Raw genomic sequence first — 18730 nt, forward strand, 5'->3', positions numbered from 1 at the left:
ACTTGCCCAGGATCCCATGGGGACGTGGCAGGGCAGGGCTCACTTCCCGATTGAGACTGGGGTCTGCACCTCTGGGAGCCACCTGCTGCACAGTCTGGCCTAGGGGCAGATTCGGCCCCCTCCCTGCACTGGGATAATCCAGAAGTGGGTTTATAAAGGGGTCAGAAGCTGACCAGGGAATAAAACAGGATGGTTTGAAACTGGCCAGCCCCCCTGCCCCTCCCCAGAGCCCATGGAGAGACAGTGGAGCAAACATGTGAGGGACCAAGGAAAAGGGAGACTGAGGAGGAGCCAGGGACAGCCATGGACACAGGGCTCCGTGAGGGCAGGGACTGCACTTTCTTCACAGAAAATAGAGCCCGGCATGCTGATGTCTGGAGTTCATGAATGAATGGCAGAAGGAAAGAGATGTAGACCCCAGCTTACACAGCCAATCAATGCATTTGCCATGCTAAGTTCAACCACCTGTGACAGTGACAGGTAGGGACTGGCATAGGTTCAGGAAGATGGACAGAATTCGGACAAAATTGGAGACCAGAGTTTCCATGTGTGGCTTATCCTCTGGAGGATGACACCCGATAGCCAGGCATCAAAATCCCTCCACGAACAGGCCCCTGCCTGCCCCTGACCACATCCCCTCACCCAGAAAATGAGGATAGGGCTGGCCCCATGGCTTAGCGGTTAAGTGCTCACGCTCCGCTGCTGGCGGCCGGGGTTCGGATCCCGGGCGCGCACCAACGCACCGCTTCTCCGGCCACGCTGAGACCACGTCCCACGTACAGCAACTAGAAGGATGTGCAGCTATGACATACAACTATCTACTGGGGCTTTGGGGGAAAAAAATAAATAAAAAGAAAAAAAAGAAAATGAGGGTAATTAAAAGTACATACTTCAGAGGGCTGGTATGATTGTGTGATCAAATCCCCATATATAAGACACGTAAAGTCACAAATAGTACCCAGCACGGATAAGTCACTCAATATTTTTTGTGTGTGTGTGAGGAAGACCAGCCCTGAGCTAACATCTGATGCCAATCCTCCTCTTTTTGCTGAGGAAGATTGGCACTGGGCTAACATCTGTGCCCATCTTCCTCTACTTTTTATGGGACACTGCCACAGCATGGCTTGACAAGCAGTGCATCGGTGCTCGCCCGGGATCCGAACCTGCAAACCCTGGGCCACCGAAGCGGAATTCGCACCCTTAACTGCTGCGCCACCGGGCCGGCCCCAAGTCACTCAATATGTATATATATTTTTTATAGTTTTATTATTTTTTTTTCCCCCAAAGCCCCAGCAGATAGTTGCATGTCACAGCTGCCCATCCCTCTAGTTGCTGCACGTGGGACATGGCCCCAGCATGGCCGAAGCGGTGCGTCGGTGCACACCCGGGATCCGAACCCGGGACGCCAGCAGCGGAACGCACACACCCAACCGCCAAGCCACGGGGCCGGCCCCCCAAGTCACTCAATATTAACAGCAACTTTTTTTTTTTTTTTTAAAGATTTTATTTATTTATTTATTTTCCCCCCAAAGCCTCAGTAGATAGTTGCACGTCACAGCTGCACATCCTTCTAGTTGCTGTATGTGGGACGCGGCCTCAGCATGGCCGGAGAAGCAGTGTGTCGGTGCGCGCCCGGGATCCGAACCCGGGCCGCCAGCAGCGGAGCGCGTGAGCTTAACCACCAAGCCACGGGGCCAGCCCTAACAGCAACTTTTTATCACGCTATCTTTCACTATCGCCACCCACCCATTCTAGGAAAGATCACAAATGCTCATTCCCTTCTCTTTGAAGTCTTCTGGTGGCCTTCCCTGCCCTCCATCTGCCTGGGCTAGGGGTCCCTTCTGCACACACCTGTCTCCTACTGGAGCAGAGCACTGTACCAGGTGCCAGGAAACCTATGTTCAAACACGTTCCCTGTCCCTAGAGCTTCCATATAGGAGACAAGGTTAAACCATGTGAAAAAGGCAGACAAGCCAAGAACATGGAGAAATGAAGGGATTTAATTTTAAATCAGAGTTTAAGACAACAGAAGAGTTCATGCCACTGTACATGACTGTGAAGTAAACTGAACAGATAGTAATTGCTCTAATGTTTCAGAGGGAAAGAGCGCCTCAGGCTGGGGCAAGGGAAGGGTTTAAGGAGGAGGCGCTATTTGAGCTGAGTCTGGAAAAACAGCCAGGATTAGGGAGGACGGAGAAGGGAGAGGCTGCCAGAAAGGGGGTGTGGACCAGGCTGAAAGGAAGCAGCAACCCCCTCTCCTAGGGCACTGGGAGCTCCCGGGGGGCAGGAGTTGGGTCTTGCTCACCTCTGACCCCCGCTGCAGGAGCACAGTGGGGGCAGTTTGTGACATGAATGGGCAGACGCAGAGAGCTGGAGGGGCACAGACATTGAGAGGCCAGGGCAGCACCCAGCGCTTTCTGCATCTCTCCTGGACTGGGGACCACCAGTCCCCCCACCTAGCCCCTTCCCATCCTCTGTGCTTTTCCATGTCCCCACCCTGGTAAGCAGCAGAACCAACACAGGAGGGCATTGTGCCCCTTCAATGTGGTCTATTCATCACACACAGCCCCCTCTCTACTGCTCAGTGATGGTACTCTGTGGCCCTCAGGAAGTGCCACACCTTCTCTGGGCTCATTTAAAGGCCTGACGCTGCACTGAAGGGCACACTGAGGTCTAGGCACATATCCTGGCAAGGGGAAGGGGACAGAGCCTCAGCCCTGGGCACACGGCCTCCTCTCCAAGCTTCTGGGAGCAGCCTTGAAAGGAAAAAAAAAAGGTTCAGGCCAGGTCGGACAGATGAATGGATCTCTGGTGAGCTGGCTCCCACTCCTCTTCTGGGAGTTCAGCTGGTCGAGCCCAGGGAACTCCGTAGGACACCAAGGCCCCTGCCCCAATCCTGGGGCATCAGACAGAAAACGAGGGCAGGGCTTTTCTTGGGGACAATTCAGAGTGTTCAGGCCAGCAGGCCCTCCATGGAGGGTCCATACATAACAAGGGTGGAGGTCACACCATCGACATCTTGCTCCAGGGGTCTGAAGTCCTGCTGTCCATCTACAGCTTGCCCCTGGGGCTGGAGATCACACAGTCCACCTCTCACTTCGGGCCTCCACAGCCTGCACTAGGCCTTCACCCAGGATGGCAAAGTCCTCCAGGATGGCTTCTACATTGGGCACCATCATGAGCTCCCCAACCTGAGACACCACCATGCGACCCTTTGTGTTGGAGGCCTGGGGGAATCAGAGAAATGTGGATTGAGGTCACAAAGGCACATCCAGGAACACACGTGCTTCCCACCTGACAGGGTCACTCCTGGAGCAGGCCACACCCAGACATGCATGCCCACACAAAACCACATGTTCACACTCAGAAACAGATGGCTGTCACCAGCCAGCACACCTTGAAAGGCTGAGGCTGGAAGCTGGAAGGCTTCCAGAGGACACCGATCACCTCTCCCCCGTGCTGGTCATAAAAGAAAAGGGCCAGGTCCCCGAAGGCCTCCTAAGAAAGGGCAGGACAGAGACAAGATTACAGGTGGGCACCTGAGAGCCACTTCCATGGCCCCAGCTCCCCCTGGAAGTCCCCTCCCCAGAGTCAGTCAGCCCTTTAGGACCTACCCTGAGCTGTGCCAGATAGAGCTGAGGAGGATCGTAGCCCAGCACGGGCATCAGGGATGAGGACCCTGGCTCACTGAGCAGGCCACGGCAGAAGGAGGCAGCTGGAGAGTCCACAGCCTGGCGGTGCCGGGGGATGTGGCGGGGAGACAGGCGGATCAGCACATCATACATGTCCAAGGGTGGCCGGAACACTGTCTGAGGAAGGGTAGGGAGGGGTCAGCACTGCCCACTTGGGAGTTGGAAGCTGGATTACAAACCCCTCCACATGCCCACCATGGCTCCCTCCTTCCCCTTTGTCTGACCCCCCATTATGGGCCTGAATGCTCATTTGAAGGTGGGAACACCAAGACCCAGCTGGTGCCAGCTTGGGTCCAGCAGGAAGAGCACAGGGAAGAGGCATGAGGCCTAGATGGAGCTGGGGCCTGGTTCTCCTCCAGGCTGCACCACTGCCAGGCACTGTGAGCAGTTTCAATGCCTTCTCTGGATTCAGTCTCACCAAATAAGCGGACTAAGCATCCCGTGAGGGCCCCTAGAGCTCCGGGCTGCCATGGTTTAAAGGCAGAATGCCCAGAGCCCCTGGAGTCAGTCTTGGTAAGGGGCTTACCCTGATGTCCCCCGGACCCCGGGGATCCATTAACTGTTTCTCCAGGACAGGCAAGGCCTCAGCTGCCAGGACTACGAGCCGCTGTAGGATCTGGGGGGTACACACACATCAGATAGGTCAGACCCGACCACAGGTCTCTCTCAGGTCAGGCTGGGCCTGTTTTTGCCTTGGGGGAGAAAACCACACATTTAGGGTCAGAGATGGGATTGAACCTGGGGCGAGGGTCCATCCTGCGTCCATACAGAGCTTTTGCGATCCTGGGGGGTAAAGATGACCATGACCGGGAGTTGTAACCGAGTTGCCAGGAAGCCACTGCGGATCTCCACCTGCTCCTCCACTGTGGACAAAAGGGGTCCTGGGTCAGCCTGCCCTCTCCCCGGGACAACCTCTACTCCCCAGGTCCTCCTACTGTACACCCAGCAGCTGCCCATCACAGGGATTTTCTAACACCCCTCCCCCAAGTGGCAAAAGCAATGAAAAGGACACTGCATTTACCTCAATCGGGTGGGGCGTTAAACTCCCAGCCTCAGCTAGAGGCAGAATTTTCCACCGCCTGGCACCCCAGCCTAGTTTCCGGGCCAGCACAAGCTGAGGCCTGCCCCTGGCCCCCTCCCACCCTATGCTCCCACACACCTGGGGAATTAGGAAGCTGACACCCTCGTCTCTGCTGGGACCAGGAGCTCCTCATATTACAACAGAGATCATCACCCCCACCCCCAAGAGTTCTGGGCATCTACCCTAATCTGGCCCCTTCCCTGTTCCTCACCACAAGACTTCCCACCTGGTGTTCAGAGTGCCGCTTTCATTCTCCTCTCCCCTTCCCAGCCTCCCAGGTAGCCTGCTGACCCTCCCCAGTCCATTGCGTTTCTGATCATCACGTGGGCAAACCACATCTCTACAGCCTCAGAGCTCCCTGAAGACTTGATGTGGGTCTCTTCCTCCTAATAATTCTCTACCCCAAGGCAGTCGGGGTCAGGGATAGATATCTGGGAAGGGGCAGGACAGGGAAAACCCTTGCCTGCCCTACTCTGCAATCCAGAAGGGTAGTTCTTCTGGCTGTCTGACCCCAGTCCTCCCACTTACCAGTGAGCTCATTGTTGAGGTTGATGATAAGGGGGTTGTTTTTCCAATCAAAGGTTGATACCAGGAAAAGAAACCGAAGGAAGCCCACCTGGGGAGAGCTGAGGGGAAGGAGTGAGCAAACAGCCTGGGGCCCAGCTACACACTCCCAGGCTGCCCCAGTCTCGGAAGCCTAGACCCCTTGGCATGGATTGGGGGGGTGTCTTAGAACCCCTTCTGTCGCTTGCTTCAGCCACCCTCTCCCATTTGACTGAAGGTACAGCATGAGGGATGAAAGCTGGCCCCAGGGGAACCTCATGGATGGGGAAAAGGTGGATGGAATCACCTGGGAGGAGTGAAGGGCTCAGGGTGCAGGAAAAGGGCAGCAGCCACCAAGTCCAGGCTCTCATCGGTGAGCCCCTCACCCAGAAGCTGGGCGCGCACCCACCGCTTGGCCAGCCGAGCCACACCCGAGAAGGCTGGGTGCTGCTGTTGGAGTCTGTGGGGGAAGAGGGCAGTGACAATGAGACTCACCCACTCAAGGCCCAGGAACAGTGTTTCAGCCCTACTGCTGCTATGTATTCAACCTCTACCCAACACTGGCCCCGTGCTAACGCATTACGTCCTCCTAACTAATGCCCCAAGAGGTTGGTTCCAGCATTATTCCCATTTTACAGATGAGAAAAACAAGGTGCAGGGGGGAATCCTGCCCAAAGGGATATAGGCAATGAATTGGCAGGACCAGGATTCTAGAACTTGCCTGACTCCAGAAGTCATATCCCTAGCTATTACACTATCTGGCCTCCCAGAGAGACAGGTGGCCAGGAGAGCAGAATGGGGCAGGAAAGGATCTATAGATAGAAGAGCCTGTGCAGGTGACCATACCCATGCAAGGCACTGGTGAGCAGGGGCAACTGCCTCGTGTCCCTCTCGAGGCGGAGGGAGGCGGGCGTGTCCCTCAGTGAGATCATCCCCTCGGGGCTCCGCGTCTCCTTCAGGATCTGGGGCTCCCGCTGATAGGCCACACGAATCCGGAACACGAACCCATCCTGTTGGAAGAGGGTATGGGATGGGGGATACACTTTGGTCTGAGGCACCCTGACACCCTTGTGCCCTCCCTCCCGGGGGGTATCCCTGCCCTAACCTTGAGGACATCAGTGTGCGTGGCCGTGGCACGGCACCGCAGCCCATGCTGTTGTGTCAGCAGCTCTGCCAGGCGCAGCTGGAAGGCAGCTCGGACCCGCCGTATGGCCTCAGCATCCTGTGGCCACTGACCACTGCCCTCCAGGTGACATACCACTGGGGAGAAGAGTGAGAGGTCTCAGACTGTGGCCTGGGGTGGAACAGCCCCCTTTGCCCCCTCCCAGGAGGCCCCTCACCAGTCATGGGTTCCACATAGGCTGGACAGGGCTTGTCGGGCCGGGGCAAGAGTGAGGCCCGCTCTCGCAGGTGCTCATAGAAGGAGTAGGCTGGCTTGACTGGGGCTGGTGGGAACACCTACAGAGAAAGGGGGGCTGAGGAAGGGCCTGGGACTGTGAGGGAGTGCCCAGAGTCAGGAGGTGGGAGGAAGAATACTGGGTGAGTGGAGCAGAATAAGTGGGGGCCACCAAGCAGAGAGGGCTCTCTGCTCCTTGCACCTCACCTCAGTGTAGCGCAGCACTGGGTGAGCTCCCTGGACAGCAGACACAGTCAGCGGGAGGCCTTCCAGCCCCCACAGCTGGCGGCTGAGGTCATCGTAGCAACGCACCACAGCTGCCAGGGCCTCCTCACCTGTGCTGGAGGTCTGAGAGGGAGAAGTCAGTCAGGAGGCCAGGACCCTATAGAACCCCATGAACACCTGGGATTCTGCCCTGGCTCAGGCTGCTGCAGAGACCGCGCCCCCTCTGCTGGACACTCCAGGAAGCGCAGCCTGGCTGAGATGGGAAGGGCTCTCCACGACCCCACAGAATCTGGCCACACAGGCTACTCTATAGTCCCTGCCTTGACCCCAGCCCTGAACCACGGCCCTTACCTCTTTCAGGCCTTGGATCAGTGCTTCCAGGAGGCCTCCCATATAGTGGACACAGGTATCTGGGATGTCAGCATGGCTGGAAAAGGGGCACAGACAGTGTGGGCCTTGGGGGCTATGAAGGGCACTATTGGACGTGAGCTGCTCACCTCAAAAGCCTGGGCCAGACCCTTCTAAAAGGCTCCCTAGCCCACGGCTGCCTCCTGGCATTCAGATGCTAACACTCACAGTGCCAAGAGGTGAGTGACCACCTGGTGGGGAATAAGGCGCTTCTGGGCCATAGAGGCTGCCTCCCAGACCACAGCTTCCCGAATGGCTCCATCCTGGAAACGCCGAAGCTCCGAGCGAGATCCCCAGAACCGGCGGAAATCAGCAGCCTGAGGAGAGGAAAGTGGTGGTGGTGGGAGAGATCAACAAAAGAGGGCTCTGTAAGAAATCTCCCCAACAGGCCTCAATCCAGGTGGCATGAGGACAATCCACCCCCTCCTTCCAAGGCACAGGCTGGGCTTCCCAAGACAGGGCCAAATCACCCCCCAGGCCCCAGGGCTCCTCACCTCGGGCTGGTCGGCCTCTGGACCCAGCTCGAGGACACTGGTCAGCCCCTCAGGCCGGAGGAGCAATCCCAGGGTCAGGGTCCCAGAGTCTCTGTGCTTCGGTGGATCCTGGCTGATGTCCCACTGTAGGGTGTAGAAAAGGCTGAGCTCAACCAAAGAATCTCCCCTCTTAGTCTGGAAACCCACTTTCTAGCTAGAGGGATGGTGTGTCTTTTGTATCCCCTGGGACCCTGGATCCAACCCCCTCAGAACCACACTGCCTCACCTCTGAGACTGGGGGCCGAGAGTGGGCCAGCAGGTGCAGCCGGGACCCCAGGCCCTGCTCCAGGAGGGTGGTTAGCGGGCCCAAAGTAGCTGAGACATAGTCCCCACCATGGTCCTGCAGCTCTGGCCACAGCTTCAGCCGGTGACATGCTGCCTGCAGCCGACTCAGTGGATGGAGACTGGGGGCACACAGAGGGACAAGGACGGGAAATCAGGTACTGCTGGCCCCAAGTATCACCCCCCACCAACCAGGAAGATCTGAGCACCTGCCTGAGCACCTCTGCCCCATCACCGCAACCCTAGAGAGACAAGACCCACTGACATACCCTGTCATCCCTAAACTTACTGCAGGACGTGGTCAAAAGCCCGAATCATGGGTTTAGGAGTCATCAACAGCAGCTGGAATCCGTCGTCAGCTTTGCTGTCCAGCAACACCATAGACAGCCGTGCCTCGTGCTGCACCTGGGCCACAATGTAAGGAGGAAACTCAGATGAGGGACCACCACCACTGCAGCCGTCCTTCATCAACCTGCAGGCTCAGACCAAGAGACATGCCTGACCTAAGCTCTTTGGAGAGGACTTTCTGGGGTTCCGGTGCTGACAGAAGGGACAGAGTCTAGGCTGGGCCACCTGGGGAACTGAGGAGTGGGGGACTATTGGTACCTGGTGGTAAGTGGAAGCAGTGACATCCGCACAGAGGTTGAGACGGCCTGAGGAGTCCAGGAAGACAACAGGGAAGGCCTGGTGGAAGTCAGCCAGGGCCGGCTTGCAGGGGTAGAGAGAAGCAGTCAGCGTTGGGGCCTTACCTTCAAGCCTCCTTGCCCAGACTCAGCCCTGCCCCACTCACCAAGGAGGGGTCTGAGCTGAGACATAAACTGATCCCATTGACGGTCAGATCTGTGGTGGCTGAAGTGAACCAGAGAAGGTGGGTATGTCAGAAGGTGTCCCCCTCCCTGGGGACCCAGCCCTAATGATACCTCCCTCTGCAAGGTGGCTACAACTGCCTGCCTCCAGGATTCAGTTTGCTCATCTGTCTGACGGCAAGAAATTGAACAATCCCCGATGGGATTGGATGGAGAGGATTCCTAGGGTGAGTGAAACCCTTGACCTTTTCGAGTCTAGCCACCTCACCCAGAAACTGCAAAATGCTCCTCAGGACCTGGTAGCCGCTCATGGTGGTGTGGATCTTGCGTGTGGACACAAGGAAGGCAACCAGCATGGAGACAAGGAACCCACTGAACCCTCCCAGGCCCTGAAAGAGAGATGGAGAAAGAGACCTGAGCTTAGAGCCAGCTCACCACTGAGTAAGGCAGGGAAGCTGGGTCACTCCCAACTCACCTTGTCCAGTTCCCGCTGCCGCAGCCAGACCTTCAGAAGTGCCACACCATCCTTCAGCCCCAAGGTGGAGCCCAGCACAGTTGACAGCAGCTGCACATGGGACTCGAGGGCTGTGTCCTGCAGGACCCATGTGTTATAGTGGGGGGTGGGGGGCTCTGGGCTACCTGTGGGAGGAAAAGGGAAGCCATGATAGGAGAAGTCCCCACAACAACCTTCCCTGAAGCTCCCCCTTGACACCAGTGCCTGCTCACCACTCCCTGGAGGACTCTGCCCTCGGTACCAGGCAGAGCGCACATTGTTCTTGGATGGCAGCAGACGGCAAGGGCGGAAGAAGTCAGGTGGAGGGCATGGATGCAGACGTACAGTGACCAGGCGCTCATCTTTCCCTGGGGAGGCAGGGGGTGCTGAGACCCTGCAGCCCCCTGGAGCCAGAGGGGTCCCTGCACTACCCCCTCCTGCTTGAGGGCCCATGCCCTCTCACCTCAGAATCTGAGGTCCCTATACCTTCCCCCTCAAACTTGAGGCCCAAGCCTCTCACCTTGGACTTGAGGGCCCTGTGCCTCCCCACCAGATCTGTCACCCCATACTGTGCCCTCAGCCCGGTGTGTGCCTCCCACCATGTGGCCGTAGCAGCAGCGAGGGTTTCAGGTGGCAGCCATTGGTGTAGGAGAAGCGAACACTGCTGAAGAGGGGGTCTTGGGCCAGGTGGTGAGCCAAGTGGGCCAGGTAGAGGGCACGCTTGCGGAAGTAGCGCTGGTTCAGCCCATCCTTGTCCTGTAGGATCTCCTGGAGGGATCAAGAGAAGAGAGAGGTGGCTAGAGACTTAAGTGCTTGTTGTTGGAGAGCTTAGGAGCTACGATGAGGCCAAGGTGAGAGTCACAGCTTAGCAACCCCAGGGATTCTCCGCTGGCCAGAAGGCCCGAGCTAGGGCTAGCAACACCATACCCAGTTCTCAGGTGAGGCAGGCAAGCTTCCAAGGGGGCAGCAACTGGCCCACGGGCACATCTAAGCTGCCCTCAGGACGACTGTAGTAATCTGCTCTTTTGATTTAAAATTCAGATTTCAATCTCCTGGCAAGTGGCAGGTGGGAAACAAAGAGGGACCCGGGGATTTGTAAGTGGTGAAGTGGCAGGCCTCTCTATCCCTTAAACTCTGAACCTCACCCTGGGCATGGTCAGTGCCACATCCACATTGATGTCCGGCCGGATGCAGGTGCCCAGAAGGTAGCTGCCCACAACAGTGACCCGGGCTGGGGGCAGGAAACGGAAACGGCCCTTCACAGCATAGGGCACTTGGTGGAGGGGGACTTGAACCCCAGCCGGGAGCCACACCTGGTCAGTCAGCTGTGGGGACAGAAATAGTGATACATATTGGTTTGACTGCCTTCCTAACATGTCCCCTTGATATCTAGCAGATATCTCAATTTCAACACGTCAACATGTTTGAAACGAAACTCCTGATCTTCCCATAAACGTGTCTTCCCATCGAGTCCCCGTAGCAACTCCATGTTAGTTGCTCAAGCCAAAAACATTTAAATCACCTTGATTCATCTCTGTTCAGAACACACTTCTCACTTTCAAAAGGCATCCAGACACTGACCGCTTCTCTACTTCTGTACCCTAGTCCGAGCCACCAGCATTTTTCAGTGGATCGCTGCACAATAGGTTCTTTTTTGTTTGTTTGTTTGTTAATTTTATTTATTTTTTCCCCCAAAGCCCCAGTAGACAGTTGTATGTCATAGCTGCACATCCTTCCAGCTGCGGCACGTGGGACGCGGCCCCAGCATGGCCAGACAAGCGGCGCGTCGGTGTGCGCCCGGGATCCAAACCCGGGCCGGCAGCTGCGGAGCGCATGCACTCCACCGCTAAGCCACGAGGCCAGCCCATGCACAATAGGTTCTTAACTAGTCTCCTTGATTTCACCTTTGTCCCCCTCTGTCTTACTTTTAACAGAACAGCCTGAGTGAACTTTTTAAAACTGAAGTTAGATCATATCACTGCTCTACACAAAAAATCCTGCAGTGGCTCCCCATTTCACCCAGAGCAACAGGCAAAGTTGTCATTTTGATGCACAAGGCCCTGCTTGCAATGCCCCCTTCCTACATGACCTTTCTGAACTCATCTCCTTCTATTGTCCCCTCACTCATTCCAAGGAATGTACCAGACCTACTCCTGCCTTTGAGCCCTTGTGTTGGTGGCTTCCCCTTACCGCAATTCTCTTCCTGCCTTAGATATCTATATGGCTGACTCGTTTCCTTCAAACCTTCACACAAATGTCACTTCAGTGAGGCTGACCTAACCAACCTATTTAAAACTGCAAACCACTCCCATTGCCTGACAGTCCCGCAATCCCCTTACCTAGGCCTACTTTTTCCTTTTTCCATAGTGCTTACTCCCTTCTAACACTGTCATATGGTTTTCTTGTCATGTTTATTATCTACCGTCCATAACCCCAACAGTAGAACACAGGCTGCTTTATTTACTGATGCATCCTAAGAACACAATTATCGCAAGGCGCACAAGTGTTTGCTGAATGAATGAACATGTGAGTGACTGCATTCCCAGCTGAACCTCTTGGCAGTGAGAATGAGCTCCTCAACACCCCAAACCCTCCAGAGAATAGCAAGGCCCCTGTTTCAGATGCCCCCACTGAGGACTTCTGGGCTTTCCAGTTCTCCACATCACCTGCCTTACCTCAGTCTCAGGGGTTGAGGGCACCCTCATGATCCGCTGGTTGACCTCCCGTAGGAAAGCATCGATCCGCTCCTTCTTCTTCTCTGACAGCCTCACTTCCTTTAGCAGCTCCTCTACCTGTAAGGGGCGGGGGAGAGTCTTTCAGCCTCAGGGTCCCAGGCCTGCCACTCTAACTCAAGCCCCAGCTACCCAACAGTACCTGTAAACGAAGCAAGCTGGAGTGGAACAGGCTCTCGGTCTCCCGAAGGCGATTCAGCTCCTCATTGGTAGGCTCCTTGTACAGTTCTGCCCAGCTGAGCTTCACCGGCTGCCAGAGACCCTCCCCTGGAGATCCAGCCACTGTATGCTTCTTTGAGGATTCCTTCTTCCCCTCCTTGCCTGTACCTTCCAGAGCTGGCTCCATCACCTGTGGCCAAGGAGGGGAAGAAGCCAGTGTGAAGTCATCGATGTCTAGCATCCACTACCTGAAGCGCCACCATGATAAGGCGTGGGTAAAAACTTCACCTGCTCCTGGTCCCTCTTTTGAATGGGAGTCAGATTGTGTAAAACTCAGGATAATCATTACTTAGAAGAACATTACCTAGCTCTAGACTGAAAACTCCTGGAGCTGAGGGCTCCCTGTCTACCTGTAGCACAAGCATGGAGCTCTGCTTAGAGATGGTAGGGGTAGTAGCTGATTTGCAGCAATGCCTGAGCTCCTTGCATTTCCAGGTACCATGCAGCAGGGAGCTTCCTCTGCTGCTGCATGAGTCCTGGGACTTCACAAATGCCATTTCCACTCTTGACCTATCCAAATCCTGCTGGGTTCCACTTCCCCTAGCAAGCCCTTACTATAGACTGTATCAGTATACACTAGGTGCTCAATGATGGAAAGAGCTTGAACCTACTGGCTGTGGAGGATATACTCAGTAAGTCATTCAATTCTCACAATAACCCTAACAGAAAATGGACACTTGAAGGAAGCCCTGTGAAACCGAGGTTCCAGTTAGTATGCCTATATCATGAGCAGGCTTCAAACCCTAGTCTGCAGGATCCCAAACCTTCTCCCCTACAGCCCTGGGCCCTGCCCCTCTCCACAGTCCCAACACCAGGTAGAGCCTTACTGGAATGCTCCGGGAGCACCACTATGCGCCCTCCGTTACAGCGGGGAGCACAGAACTGAGCACAAGAGGCAAGATCCCACCCAACGTCAAGGAGGACCTGGTCAGGGAAATATCCAAGCTGCAAGGGGTCTCTTCAATTTCAAGGTGCAGAGCTCGCAAAGGGAGAAGCTCAGCATGCTTTACTCCTCCTATCCAAATCGTGCCAGCTTCTATCTCCTCCAGCAAGCTCTGACTGTCTCAGTGCCCCAGGCTGGAAGCAGTGGGGGGAAAGAGGCTCCTCCAGAGGGGACCGCCCTCGGGCTCCCCGCCGGCGAGCTGTCAGGCTCTGCCACCTCTGGCACGTTGAGCATCCCTTCCTCCAAATGGTTCACCTCCGGCTCCCCAGCAGCTCCGCGAAACTGCGCTCCGGCAGGCGCCGGCCCCATCTGTCCGGGTCCAGGTCTCGCTCCCACACTTCAGGGTTTAACGCCGGTGTGCTCGACACACTTCTTTCCACGTCGGCAGAACTGCCCAAGTCCTCAGGAAAACGGCCGAAGCCCCCCGGCAGAAGGGCCGAAGCCCCCCGGCAGAAGCCCCTCCGCAGAAGTGCCGAAGATGCTCCGCGGAAACGCCGAAGACGCCGCCGAGGCCCTCAGCAGAACCGCGGCGGCCCTCAGCGGAGCTTCCACGAGGCGCGGCAGATCTGTGGGGGGTCCCTGCCAAGATCTGCCACAGCCATGCCAAGATCTGCCGTGGCCCTGCAAGACCTGACCGGGTTCCTGCGGACCCCCGGAAGCACGTGTCGCAGGACTCCGCCCAGCTCCTGAGCCATTGGGTGAGCGCCAGAGGAGTCGCTCGCCATTGACTTCCGTCACTCCAGAACCGCCAATTATGGAGGAGGGGCTGAACAGGGTTCGATTTACGGCCTCTTTGCGACTCCAGACCGGAAGCCTGCGGTAGCTTGGCGGTCGCTTCCTTTTCCTTATTTCCTCCGTTTGGGAGGAAACGGGAAGGGCGGAGCTGTTTTGGGCCTTTTGAGGTGGGGGCTTGTTTATAGTAGTTTTGCCCGCTTGCTCGCGTTTTTCTTCCCTCGAGGTTTTGGTTACCGGTGATCAATGTTGGTTTAAAAATATTAAATGGGAAATTCCAGAATTAAATAATTCTTAAGTTTTAAATTGGCCGCTGTGCTGAGTCACGTGGTAAAATCTTGGGCGGTTGGGCTCCGGCCCCCACTGTCCTGTTTGTCCAGCGCATCCACGCTGTATTTGCTACCGCCCTCTGGGTTATCAGATCGACTGTGAGGTACCGCAGTGCTTGCGTTCAAGGAACCTTTATTTTACTTAATAATGGCCCCAAAGTGCAAGAGTAGTGATACTGGCAATTTGGATATGCCAAAGAGAAGCCATCAAGTGCTTGCCTTAAGTGAAAAGGTAAAAGTTCTCTGCTTAATAAGGAAAGAAAAAATATCATTCTTTGAGGTTGCTAAGATCTAGGGTAACTTTTGTTACAGTATATTCCTATAATTGTTCTATTTTATTATTGTTGTTAATCTCTTACTGTGCTTAATTTATAAATTAAACTTTATCTTAGGTATGTACTTATGTATAGGAAAAACTATAGTATATATAGGATTGGGCACTCTCTGCAGTTTCAGGCATCCGCTGGGGCTCTTGGAACTATCCACTGCGGATAAGAAGGGACTACTGTATTTACACGGGTGATTTCTCTAGTTCTTGTCATCTACCACATCTTAATCAATTAACCAGTCTTGTCAGTTCTACCTCCAACATATATTTTGAATTTATTCACTCTTCTGTGTACATACACTGCCAGGTTTAGTCCAAGTCACATCACCTTGTGCCTAGATTATTGTAATAGCTTCTCTCCAGTTGTATTATTAAATTTTCCGAGTCTACCAAAACGTTGCAATACTAATATAATGAATGCCCATGTACCCTTCACCTACCCATAATAACTTAGTGCTGTTTTGCCAAATTTGCTTTATCTTTATGTATTTACGTATTATTATCTTGCAGAACCATTTGAGAATCAGTTGCATACATCCCTAAATACTTCGGCATGTGTCTACTAAGAACAAGGACTATCTCTTACATAATCATGGTCCAATTATAAAATTTAGGAAATTTAACCTTGATTCAATATTCTTATATAAAGTCCGTATTCAAATTTTGCCAATTACGTATCCCAATAATATCCTTTTTTTTTTCTGTGAGGAGATCAGCCCTGTGCTAACATCTGCCAATCCTCCTCTTTTTTTTTTTTTTTTTTTTTTTTTGCTGAGGAAGACTGGCCCTGGGCCAACATCCGTGTCCATCCTCCTCCACTTTATATGGGACACCGCCACACCATGGCTTGCCAAGAAGTGCGTTGGTGCGCCCCGGTGATCCCAACCTGCGAACCGCGGGCCACTGCAGCGGAGCACGCGCAGGCGAACCGCGGGCCACTGCAGCGGAGCACGCGCACTTAACCGCTTGCGCCACTGGGCTGGCCCCCCAATGATATCCTTTACATTGTTACGTTTTATTTCCGGATGCAAGATCATGCATCACTTTAGTCTTCATGTTTCTTTTCTCTGTTAATCTGAAACATTTCCTGAGATCTCCCTTTTTTGGTCTTTTTGTGTGTGTGTGAGGAGGACTAGCCCTGAGCTAACATCTGATGCCAATCCTCCTGTTTTTTCTTGTGGAAGAGTGGCCCTGAGCTAACATCCGTGCCCATCTTCCTCTACTTTATATGGGATGCCGCCACAGCATGGCTTACCAAGCAGCGCGACAGTGCACGCTCGGGATCCCAACCCGCGAACCCTGGGCCACCGCAGCGGAGTGCGCGCACTTAACGCTTGCGCCACCAGGCCAGTCCCCCTTTTTTGGTCTTTTATGACAACATTTTTGAAGAATATAAGACAGTTTCATTCAATAGCTTTTTCTTTCAAAAATTTTTATTAAAGTACAATAAACATAGAAAAATTCACATAAGGGTACAGCTTGAATATTCATAAACAAAACATACCCATGTAATCAGCTCCCAGAAAAGAAGCAGAACATTTCCTGCACCTTTAGAATCTCCCCACTTGGTGCCTTCTGGTCACTACCCCTCAACAGTAACCGCTATCCTGACTTCTACTAGTATAGATTAGCTTATGCAATAGCTTTTAAAGGAAATTTCACGAGACTGGTCTGGTCCTTCTTCAGTCGGTTTCCACATGGTTGTCAGAATGAGTTTTCTGAAATTAAAATCCTATCACGTCACTCTCCTTTTAAAAACTCATGAGGGCCGGCCCCGTGGCTTAACTGTTAAGTGCGCGCGCTCCGCTGCTGGCGGCCCGGGTTCGGATCCCAGGCGCGCACCGACGTACTGCTTCTCTGGCCATGCTGGGGCTGCGTCCCACATGCAGCAACTAGAAGGATATGCAGCTATGACATACAACTATCTGCTGGGGCTTTGGGGGAAAAATAAATAAATAAAAACTCATGAGTGGCTCCCAATTATACTTAGAATGAAATACAAACTTCTACAAGGCCGTGATCAATAATGTGGTCACTCACTCTCTGTCCCGTCCTTTTCTTTTTTTTTCCCGCAGGGAAAGATTCGCACTGAGCTAACATCTGTTGCCAATCTTCCTCTTTTTGTATGTGAGCCGCCACCACAGCATGGGCAATGACCAGTGTTGTAGATCCAAGCCCAGGAACCGAACCCAGGCTGCCAAAGCAGAGCGCGTTGAACTTAACCACTAGGCCACCAGGGCTGGCCCAAGGAGTGCTTTTTCTTGACATTTTCTCCTTTTCATCCTTCAGCTCTCAGCATAAATATCATCTCTTAGTTAGACATTCACTGACCACCCAATCTGAAATATGTTTTCCCCTATCTCATCACCCCATTTATTTCCTTTTAGCACTTTTTTTTTTCACAATTTTTGATTGTTTATCAATTATCTCCATCTTTGGCCTTGACTGTGAATCCACCAAAACAAGGACCAGGTCTACATGCCCAATGCCTAGCACACTGTAAATAGTCAATAAATGTTTACTGAATGAATGAATGTGACTAGTGTCAACTTTCCAGCCTTGTCTCCCACTGTTGTCTCAGTCAAATTTTATGCCCCAGCCGTATTGAACTACTTGACATTTCTCTACTCTATCTTGCTTTCTTGTCCTGGGCCTTTGAACTTGCTGCCCTCTTTGCTTAGAATGTTTTTATTGTTCGTTTTCCTCAGCTTTATTGAGATATAATTAGTATGTAATGTTAAGTTTAAAGTGTACAATGTGATGATTTGTTACATGTATATATTGCAAAATGATTACCACAGTAAAGTTACTTAACACATTTAACACTTCCTTCACTTCACATAATTACCATTTGTTGTTGTTATGATGAGAACATTTAAGATCTACTTTCTTAGCAACTTGCAAGTATACAATAGAGCATTGTTAACTATTGTCGCTATGCTGTACATTAGACCCCCAGAACTTATTCCTTTTATAACTGGAAGTTTGTGTCCTTTAACCAACATCTATTCATTTCCCCCACTCCCCACCCCCTGGCAACCACCAATCTACTCTCTGTTTCTATGAGTTTGGCTTTTTTAGATTCCACATATAAGTGAGATCATACAGTATTTGTATTTGTCTTTCTCTGACTTATTTCACTTAGCATATTGTTCATCCATGTTGTTACAAATGGCAGGATTTCCTTCTTCTTTATGGCTGAAGAATGTTTTGATTGTTAAGGGGGGTTTCCTGAAGGAGATGGGGATTGTGCTAAGTTTTGAAGCCTGATGTTTTTTTCTTTTTCTGCCCATCTTCCTCTATTTTATATATGGGACACCGCCACAGCATGGCTTGATGAGTGGTGTGTAGGTCCATACCTGGGATCCAAACCTGCAAATCCCAGGCTGCTGAAGTGGAGGATGTGAACTTAACCACTACACCATTGGGCCGGCCCCTGAAGCATGATTTGAGTTTGAATTGACTGAGAGGAGGAAGCAGCACCACTGAAGTCTGAGGAAGACCAAAGAGCTGAGAGATTAGTTGACCATTCATCCCACATTAGATGACCATGTCAAGCCCTGTGCTCAGTGTCAGGGATAAAGAGATAAATATGACATGATAATCACAAGCCAGAAACCTGGAATAATGCTCTTGCTCTTACATTTCACAGGCTGGTCCCTCTATTCATTTATTTTATTTTATTTTTAATCTTTTTTTTTTTTTTTTTGTGAGAAAGTTCAGCCCTATGCTAACATCTGCCAATCCTCCTCTTTTTTTGCTGAGGAAGACTGGGCCTGGGCTAACATCCATGCCCATCCTCCTTCACTTTATATGGGACGCCGCCACAGTATGGCCTGCCAAGCGGTGCGTTGGTGCACGCCCAGGATCCAAACCGGCAAACCCTGGGCCACTGCAGCAGAGCACACGCACTTAACCACTTGCGCCACCGGGCCGGCCCCCTTGTATTCATTTAAATGTAGCCTCACAAACAATGTGGAATCTATAA

At 53.0% G+C, this 18730-nt stretch overlaps 1 protein-coding gene across 1 annotated transcript; it reads right to left on the reverse strand.

Annotated features, from left to right (window-relative positions):
- Nucleotides 1–1980: 1980 nt before the first annotated feature.
- Nucleotides 1981–13870, reverse strand: NOL6 (nucleolar protein 6). Its single transcript, XM_058565962.1, has 26 exons — nucleotides 13609–13870; nucleotides 12334–12540; nucleotides 12135–12251; nucleotides 10605–10784; nucleotides 10059–10227; nucleotides 9693–9827; nucleotides 9442–9605; nucleotides 9235–9355; nucleotides 8951–9009; nucleotides 8767–8868; nucleotides 8450–8565; nucleotides 8105–8282; nucleotides 7840–7962; nucleotides 7514–7662; nucleotides 7289–7364; nucleotides 6920–7060; nucleotides 6657–6774; nucleotides 6422–6576; nucleotides 6163–6326; nucleotides 5624–5776; nucleotides 5302–5399; nucleotides 4431–4555; nucleotides 4219–4308; nucleotides 3615–3809; nucleotides 3397–3498; nucleotides 1981–3227 (listed from the first exon to the last, which is right to left on the reverse strand). The coding sequence occupies exons 1-26, from the start codon at nucleotides 13660–13662 to the stop codon at nucleotides 3078–3080; spliced, it is 3441 nt and encodes a 1146-aa protein (XP_058421945.1). The 5' UTR covers nucleotides 13663–13870; the 3' UTR covers nucleotides 1981–3077.
- Nucleotides 13871–18730: the final 4860 nt, after the last annotated feature.

This window comes from Diceros bicornis, chromosome 22, assembly GCF_020826845.1.
Source record: "Diceros bicornis minor isolate mBicDic1 chromosome 22, mDicBic1.mat.cur, whole genome shotgun sequence".
In the NCBI taxonomy this organism is placed as follows: domain Eukaryota; kingdom Metazoa; phylum Chordata; class Mammalia; order Perissodactyla; family Rhinocerotidae; genus Diceros; species Diceros bicornis.